Source organism: Triplophysa dalaica, chromosome 15 (genome assembly GCF_015846415.1).
Source record: "Triplophysa dalaica isolate WHDGS20190420 chromosome 15, ASM1584641v1, whole genome shotgun sequence".
NCBI lineage: Eukaryota > Metazoa > Chordata > Actinopteri > Cypriniformes > Nemacheilidae > Triplophysa > Triplophysa dalaica.
In genome coordinates, this window is record NC_079556.1 from 18,452,079 (window position 1) to 18,462,197 (window position 10,119).

Sequence of the window (10,119 nt, forward strand, 5' to 3'; positions counted from 1 at the left end):
TTATTTCCCTCTTTTGATGATGCTGAATACCATTTCTTACTTCCATATCGTCGCCGTCCTTCAGAATATTTGGATGTCCAAATTTGCTGTTTTTCATGATTTTACTTTTTAAATAATTAAATACTGTGTTGTTGAAGTTGACAGCGCACTTTTTAATAGTTTTTATTGGTTGGGTATTTTCAAAACCCAGTGAGGAACATAAAGAGTAACTAATAATAATAAGGGTGCTTCCCAAATTGAACACTTATGCACTATTCTATGCCATTTTGTAGTATAAATAGTGTGAGTAGTGTGTTACCATTGAAAATTCTCAAAAAGAAGTGCACTTTTAAGTACCCGGATGATGCACTTTCAAACGACACGGTTGCAGTTTCTCTTGCGTAGGAAGGAATGAGCCCGGAGTCATGCTGGGCAAAAACAGATGAAAATTACAATTAATATACAATGTGTAAATAGGTTTTTATTTACACTCATTGTGCTGTGCGATTTGACGTTATTTGCACTCGCCTATAGGAAACCGCTATATGTCCGTAAACCATTTAGTATTCCAATTGGGACCATAATACACTTCTAAAATTCATACACTAGATGGTTGAGTGCATAGTATGTTATTCGGGACACTGTCACACAACTAGTGATTTATGGCAAAAAAACTAAAAATGGATATTCAAGGTTTCAGACGCACAAATGCAACCTGCAGGAACTAATGCAGAACATACTGTTGAAACTACTGATAACTAATAAGGAATAGTGAATAACTAATCTGTATTATGTTTGGAGTAACAATTAGTGACTTTATTCTGATGTATTACTTGGTCATAAAAATTATTACTTCGTTATGAGTCACTTAAGTAATTTAAGTTTGTCACACACGTGGTGATGTGACAATAAAAGTGAGTTTACCGTGTGTACTGATGTATGACTGACCAAATTTTTTCAGACGTTGGTTTGAGTATTTTGACAAGAGCGAGTTCTCCCTATTTCCACAAATTAAATCAATCAATCCATCTATTTTCTTTGCTACCCAATAGTTGGGTTACAGACATTGAGTCTTTCTGTTGGGTTATATCTCGTGTTTATTGGGTTATTTCTGTAACAACTCACCCAGTTGGGTTAAAATTGGGTTAAGTGAGCGGTTATTTTAAATTTCAACGGTCGACCGGTGCCACTGTTGTGCTGACAGATAATACTTAATAATACATCATGTGTGTGTGTGTGCAAAAGGTGTGTTGGTACACCCCCTCGCTATGTTTTTTCTTTGCCCGAAACTTTTAGTTATAAATTGTTGGGGAAATTATGTTAGATATTTAACCGCAAGGTAAAATTGGATCTTTATGGTGATAATCACAGTTTCACCAGTTGCCTAAACGTGTTAGAAACCAATGGCGCTATCCAAACGTTATGTCGTTACAGCTAGCACAATAGTATTGTTACATTAGTTAACTAACACTCTAACGCTAGCTAGGTTGACTTGGAGAATGTGACATAAATGCATATGATTTTGCCTTTTAAATGGGGCCACAGCGTCAAAATCACATGGGCCCTACATGGGCTTAACCATGCTGGACCCACTTGGGGTTTGGTGTTTACATGATTTTTTTTTATACTGATGTGAATACTAAATAATGGCGACCTAGCTTTACAGGAGCAGTGTTGTTCCTCAATGTGGTGATTCTCGATCACCAGTTGATACAGTGCTTTCAGTTTTATTATCTGTGGATTTGTAGCTTCGATCTTTATTTTGTCATTTTCACATCCTGAATATATTCTTCAAATGCACGTTGCAGACCTTATTTCTTTTGGTGGAAAGTACATGTAATTGTTCCCCAGAAAAAGATTATTTCCCGAATAATAATTCTTTAGAGCACTGGCTTTGGCTAAGGTCAGACATGGCAAAAGGGGGTGGGCTAGTAACAGACTTGCATCATGGACTTTTAATGACAAGCTTTCAATTGACATGATATTATTTACATTTTAGAGAGATTTCTATGCGAAGGAAAAATCTTAGTGGGACCCGGAACCCTTAACTGACGAATTTGCAAGGAAGAGATGAAAAAGTCTGAAAAAAACTTGTAATACATCCGTATGAAAAAGGATCTAAAATGTTTACTGCTTTGATATTTAAACAAGAAAACATGTAATCCTCTTTGAAACCGTGCATGTGAAATGTACATTGCCACGATTAAAAACAGATCAGTAAATGGAAAAAGGATGACCTCTTTATTCCATCAGGCCAAGATGTGAAGATCTATGCATTCTAGATCGTAAGTATGCTTGTACTTTTTTGACAATACAATTTCAATACTCAATAATATAGTGTATATGTGCATATTTACAAATTATAATATCTGTTATTTAGGTTGGAACAAACATCAGGATGAGCGATGGAGGACAATTCCTTCACATTCTGCAAATTGGGGATAAAACCAATTGCTCTCAAGCCTTTTTTTGTCTGGTTTATTAACAATTCTTCCACATGTACAGTGCATGCATATAGCGGATTGAAACCCTCAGACCCTTGGTGCATACAGATATATTTATAAAATATAGATTATACATATTTAAGATACAACATCACAAGCTGGGATATTTACATAATAAGATAGATAATGGCAGATAGAGTGCAAACTAGTGAAACATGTGAGTGCAAAGTCTCATCCCTGATGGCAGCAGCCTGAAGAACTGTGTGTTGTGGGTGGAATCACCTGCAATGCAGAGAACTTTTGGGTTGAGTTGGGTTTCATAAAAGTCCTTGAGGGAGGGGAGAGAGACACCAATGATGTTCTCAGCTAATCTCATTTAACCGAAAACATTTTACGACAGGGTTAACGTGTGATTCATCAAACATTCATATGCCGCCAATCTCATCGCACCAATGATCGAACCTTGATAAATGCGGTGCCAGAAATCAGTCGTAATTTAAATATCAGGTCCCTAAAAATTCAGTGTAGACACCCCGCCCTTAGATTTTGAGACATGGAGAAACAGAATCCGGCCAAATAGAGGAACTTTTCCGATGTAGAAATTAAAGTGTAACCTTGTAAAGGGAAATCGAAGGAAGTAAAAAAAGGAAGTTTGAAGAGAGATCGCTGTGGTCACCGGCGTTGGTGTAGTAGACAGAACTCCAGAGGTTTCTATTTTTTATTGTATATTTATTTGTAAATATGCACGCAAATATTTGATTATTAGCGTTTCGATTATTTCTGCACTGAAATTATGGTTGTTGTTTTAAATTTGTTTGCTTATATAATGCAAATATAAGTCTCGATAAGCTTTGTTTAAATTACATTATTGTGTTTATGTAAAAACGAATGGAGATATAATTTACTGATCGTTTTGAGGGTGCAACTAAAGAATAATGTTTATATGTAAATGTTTTCATAAATTTTTCTTAATTGAGGCCTAGGTGAAGGAAAAAGGGTCTGTGGCGGATGCGTGTTTCTATGCTAATGCTAATCTTGCATTTCAGGCTGCTTAAATCAAGCACACACGGTTTAATGTTCGCTTCATTTATTTTTACTCTTTCAGATCAGTCAGCTGCAGGACCAGCGGTCTTCAGCCCCCACGAACCGGCCTGGAACCTGCCACACAAAGCCACGCAACCCCGCTCATTTCCATCTTGATAAATGCAAAGTGTGGAAACGACCGTTTCATAAATGAGGCCCAATATCCGTTTGAGGGTTTTGCAGCAGGACGTGTTGGGGCCAGTGATGCAGCTAGTCAGATGGCTCTTGATGGTGCCTCGGTAGAGAGATGTTGGGGGCTGGGGCTCTGGCTCTTCTCAGTTTTATAAAAACCAATAAACCTGTTTGGTAGTTTTTGCTGAGGTAGTTTATATAAGCTATACTAGTCTCTGTTCTGTTTAATCATTTATTTGATTCTTGTATCTTAATGGCAAGTAACTGTATGATAAAAGGAAGTACATTCATAAAATTGCAACCAAAACGTATTGTAGTAGAAATTTCTTTGGTGTAGATTATTAGTTTACACATCAATAAAAGAATCATAAATAAATATATAAAAATTAATAGGTTAGCATTCTGGCATCTTTTTTTACAATCTCAAATAAGAGCGGCATCAACACAAGTGACTTTCTATGAGCTTATTGTTATTGAATTATTTAATTTTTGACACCTGTCAAAAACATCACAGCATATTGTTTACTTATTGACTTTAGTGTTACTAATTAAGTAGAGAGTAAACGAAATTAGGGATGCATGATAAATTATCTGCCTTTTTGGTGTTGGCCAATAAATAGTCATTGCAAATGTTATCGGTATTGTCATTTCCTTTGGTTAAATCTCTTCAGCTGCACACTGTTCACAGTTAAGATACAGTAAAGTATAATCTCTGTGTCATGATCATTCACAGCAATACAATGTTGATTTAGATACAGTATGTAGATACAGTATTTATGAATGTGTAAATTATAGGAACAAAAGCACATGAATCAGACTGCTGTCTGAATGCTTTCTGTCTGGAGACCTGTTAGCAGTGTTGGGTAAGTTACTCTGAAAAAGTAATTAATTACAAGTTACTCATTACATATTCAATAGTGTAATTAGATTACTGTCCAAATTACTCTGTCCAAAAAGTATTTAGTTACTCATTACTAATTACTTTCTATATCCTACATCGACCTTGATTAGTTAAGTGATTCAAGGATAGACATGAAACGGCTTATTTAATTCATTTTAAATAAATAATATTATTAACTGACCAAAGTATTACAAATGTGTGCACTGATTTTAAAGTTAGACTTTGAATTTTGATGTCAATTACACTATTGCACACGCATATATTTCACAAAGTATTTAGTTTAAGTACATCAAAAGTAACTGTAATTAAATTACAGAAAACATATGAGTAATCCCTTACTTTACTTTTTCAAGGGAAAAGTAATTAAAATACAGTAACTAATTACTTAGTAACTAGTTACACCCAACACTGCCTGTTAGACATGTGGTTCTTAAGAAAAAAAAATCTGGGATCCGTCTTAAGGAACTTTATATTAATATCAAGATACTTTATATCGGCCATATATCAGTTATCGGATTCTAATGTTAAAGAATTATTGTTTATCGGACAAAATTTACATATCGGTGTAATTGAAATTAAGCAAAATATATGAAAAATACAAAAAAAGAGGAAATTTCAGAGTAAGAGCTAAATCACTATTTCACACTATTTTACTGACAGCACATCTCTTATTGTAGGGAAGAAACATCACACACTGCACTTTCTGCATCTCCATCTGTGCTGCTGTGACTGCCCGACTTTGTCTGTTAATATGAAGGTCCAAAAAATGTATAATGTAAAAAAAAAAAACCTGCGTCGTAAAAGCAAAATATAACACATTAAATAATAAAAGCTCTGCTTGTTTTTTGACACCTTGCTCAACATGTTTGAGCAACGATTTTTTATTTTTACTCAAATACAAATGAACATACTCTTATTAACTTAAATTACAAATACATATTCTTGTTTTTGTTGAACCACATAAGCATTGGTGTTTTAGTTCTAAGCAGCTCTTTAGTTGATTCCAATAGTTGGTTGATTATTGCATTATATTTTACATTTGCTTTTGTTTTTGTCCCGTTGCACCAAGTTCCTGCCTGAGTTGTTTTCGTAACACTTTTTGTAAAGACTGAAGTTGTGACACCTCACTCTAGTTTCCTTTTTCTCTTCTTTTAAAAAACCAAAAACAATGCCCACACCCTTTTAAGGTGGACTCATACTCCGTATTTTCATGCGAGATGCTTTATAGTTCACAAGCAGTTAATATTTCTGTGTTTTAAGGATGGTTGTCTTAAATTATGCTCAAGTTATTCTGTTGTTTCTTACAACTTCTATAACTGGTAAGTTTAAGAATTTTTGACGAATTCACATTTTGTGTTGGCAGCAAAAGTAAAACAGTCGTTTTTGAGTTGCAACATAAATTAAGAAGTGTTGTTTATCTATAATATTTAGCAGTTTTATATATTTTTTGAAAACTGGTCCTTCTGATGTATATATATAACTGCTGAAAAAAATTAACAGACCATTTCAGAGACCGATTTTAAAATGTGCTATTAATAGGTTTGCGTTTAGGTAAAATGATCCTTTTTGTTTGATTCTGTGAACTACTAACAATATTTCTGTCACGAAAAAAAAATATTGTTTCTTTTTGCAGAAAATTAAAATCTGGGGAAACAAATTAACAGAAGAGACGCTCTGTATTTTTTATATGGCATATACTGCAAATAAATCAATTTTTATATTTACTTTTAAGCAGTACAAAAGTTAGTGTATTGTATGTATTCAATGAACCGTAAAAAAAATCTCAGTTTGCGCGTGTCTTGTCATGCTGTCAGTCTTTCAGATTTGCTGTTGGATGACTCGACAAAGTCCTGAAATTTGATTATGTTGAAATTCAACAGACACCTGACAGGAATGGCCACATACATCTAGAATTGCTGATTTGAATTGAAATATTACAGTGGTCTCTTAATTTTTAAATTGTTTTTTTTTTTGTTAAAGCATGCATCTATAAATATGTGACTAACATTGAAGTTCTTCCTCCCAGTACATGAGGATTGTCTTTATTTCCACCGAAGAAGAAATTCATCTGTTGACATTTCCTGTGAATCTTCACAGAAAGAGGAAAAGCTGTTTGCCTTTTCACTGAAACGAAGGCTTTTACAGTCTAGAGAAGTGTTGTATCTTAATAAAGGTAATACACCATATTTTAATATATCTGAGGACAAGGATCGCATCACTGTCCTTGATAGGATGGATAACCACACCGTTCATCTGAGAATCTCAAACCTGCAAGTACCGGACACAGATGTGTACTACTGCGAATTCTACTACGGTGATCTTCCATATCATAAGAACATTCCTGCCAAGATGGAGTATTTCATCCATGTTGAAGACATCTGTAGGTGACCTTCACAATTGTACTTAAGTTATACAACAAATTGAATGAAAACATGTAGATGTTCTTGGTAATTCCTCAAACAAGCAGCCAATTCATCATTGATGGTGTTTATGAACTAGCATCTGGTGTTTTACTGACTTCTGTCAAAATCTTGGGCAGGGTGGGTGGTAGCCACAGATCTTTTTCACCCACATGTTTAACTGAAACCCTACAGACGGTTTCAAAGTGACAACGTAAACAAACGTTTCTGTGCTTGCGGGTGTTCGTGGACTGCCCTGAACTTCCGGTACACATTCGCAAACAATAGAGTAAAGAGTAGATACCGAGAGGCGAATCTCAATAGAACGTTCCGTTGCAACACCAGCGCCCTGCACTTCCGCCTACTTTGTTAAAAAAAATAACATTAAAGCTGAATAACAACCTGAATGATGATAATACATGATGGCATTAAGCATCTAATCCCATAATGGCGGCCGCCCTGTTTCCCAAAAAGCACCAGTTTCGCCTCGTACTCTTTCAATACAGTGCCTGTAGATTATTTCTGATAACAAACAAAAGCAACCGAGGAGAACCATTACTTGGCTAAACATGTCTCTCCATTATTTTGAAATTAGACTCAGCAGAGCTCAACCGCTAGATGTGTACCATACGGTTACTTTAAAATACGACCAAACTACAGGACCCATTCACAAAATTCAACAAAATACAATAATAATACAATAAAGTTAACTTTTTTGAATGTGTACTATCAGGTCTCTCTTTTGTCAGACTGGAGATGTAGAGATCTTTTATTTCATTTCAACTCTTTCATTCCACCAAATCCTTAAAGAGCTCTACTGGAAGATCTGACTGTGACCATTCAAGTGCACTGAATTTTGAGCCCAACATCTTTATGTTTCATAAAAATTGAGAAAAACAGAAACCATCATTAGTACTTTATTTTCCAATTTTGGTGAGCTTGTGCACCGTGTTTGCTGTTGTATCGGTAGATAATGTAGGTCTTTAGCTGTTTAGCACATCTGCTTAAAGTTGTTGCGTGAAATGTAACCTTTTGTTCGTAATGATCATTATACAGCTTACCGTATGCGTGAATGTATCTTCTAGTTTTGTTTTACAGTTAAAGCAAAATTTCAACAATAATATTCTCATTATAGTTGAAAATTATGAGGGACTGTGTTTGAAACCAACAAAGGAACTATTCATTGGGAAATCGCTTTTGACTTTTGTCACAGTGTGACAACAAACAAAGAAAAAAGGAGTTGCATATGATTTCATATTTAGTGCATAAATGGGATATTAAAACTAAGACGTTCAAATGAAAAGTACAATGTTTTTATGTGATAATATTTTTTGTGACCCTTTCAGCTCATGAACCCTGTAGTTGTATAAGTTACCTGCCACTGCTGTATGTGATCTCTGCAGCTGTATGTCTTTTGGGTGTTGTGGTGATCACCTTCGCTTCAGTTTACTATGTAAGTATCATGTTTTGTTTCATACTTGCCACAGACTTTTTGTTGTTGTTACGAACAGATAATGCAGTCACACACGAATCACTAAGCTTAGTGTACAATTTTATTGAAACAGTTATTTTCTAATTTCTACATACAGTATATATTCCACTATCTAAACTAACTGTTTCTGGTAACCCCACCCTTTCCTTTTACATGCAGTGTAAATCGGCAAAAAAAAAGCCAGAGCCTGTGGTTCCTGTTTACGAGGAGATGACTGGGGTGCGAACTGACAAAAAAGAAATCAACGGCTGTCAAATGGATATCACAAAACAGCAAGACACAAATAGCTCCTTTTCAGCATTGCTCAGTAAAGAAAACCCCTATGTTATGCCTGAATCCACAAAATGTGATTGAGGGTTTATCCTTTTGGGGGTCACTTGTAATGTTGCTTGTATTGACCCACAGGATGTTACTTGGTTTAAATTTTAGTTTAATCAGTGTTGTGTTACCTTTGTTTGTATGATAAACATGCATTTGCAAAAAATATTAATGCAGCTGTACATCTTTTATGTAGCCGTACATATTCATACTGTGTCATGTACAAGTCTAGATCATTCAGTGTTTGTACACATTTGCATCTTCACGACATGCAGCTTCCCGTCTGGCCAGCCACTTGGATGTTTTTGGTTACAGATCAGTGACTGTAAACTAAGAATGTTAACTGTCCCTTTCACAGCGAGACAATTAGAAAAGTTACAAGAAATAAAAAGCAAGATGAAGACCAAGCAAGTGTTGTATTTTGCTAATGTTGTCTGTTTTCAAACATACGTATGTCTGTTTATTTGACAATTTATGATATTATTTTATAATATCATTAAACACATACATTTAAGTGTTTAATTTTTACTTCGATTTTTTTCTTCTTTATATTCGATTAACCTGCCTTAGAAAAAAAGACATCACTGATGTGCATCCTTAGACAAAACAATGGCACTGATATATATATTTACCAGAAAAAATGTATGTCAGAAAAAGGTTTTTTTTAGGTAAGATGGCTCAAACATGCATTTTAGTCTGGGACTAGATTTAAACATTGTCTGTGAAACTGAGCCAAAATGTTTAGGATCACTTATTTATTAATGTTGCTTTTTTCCACATAATAGAATAACAGGAATCATACGAGAAAAAGAGAACACACGTAACCTTGTGATTTATAATGTGACTAAAAATCCAAAGGAAGTAAAAAACTTAGTGCCTAGAACAAATTTGACAAGAAATTATAAAGAATAAAATATCATCTTAAAGTTAAGCATCACAGTTGTCCTAAATATCAAAAGGTAAGATGTTTTATATTTGGTTGTTTCACACGTGACATGTATTTAACTGGGCCAGAATTGTAATTTTGTCTGTTTACTTGCCATTGAGGATTTTTGATATGGATGTAATTTCAATTTTATTTTTAAATTATTGCTGAACAAGACAACCAAAAGCAAGAAAAACAACTAAAGTTCAACTCACAGAAAGTAAGATAAACCTTAAAGTAATATGAAATACAGAAGGTAAAGTATAAAAGCTAATGCATACACAGACACAAACACGTATTAACAAACATACATAGGGATTGTAAACAACTTGTGAACGTGAAGGACTGTAATGTACCAGGAGCTCAGTCAGATACTGAGGATCTAAGCCATTCAGGACCTTATATGTAATTAAAATGATTTGGAAGTTTATGCAATGCTTTAATAT

General features: G+C 34.5%; 1 protein-coding gene across 1 annotated transcript; it reads left to right on the plus strand.

Moving 5' to 3' along the window:
• The first annotated feature begins 5,714 nt into the window (after positions 1-5,714).
• cd7al (cd7 antigen-like) lies at positions 5,715-9,159 on the plus strand. The gene is made up of 4 exons (XM_056767992.1): positions 5,715-5,858; positions 6,566-6,919; positions 8,285-8,391; positions 8,590-9,159. The coding sequence occupies exons 1-4, from the start codon at positions 5,801-5,803 to the stop codon at positions 8,782-8,784; spliced, it is 714 nt and encodes a 237-aa protein (XP_056623970.1). The 5' UTR covers positions 5,715-5,800; the 3' UTR covers positions 8,785-9,159.
• The last annotated feature ends 960 nt before the right edge of the window (positions 9,160-10,119 follow it).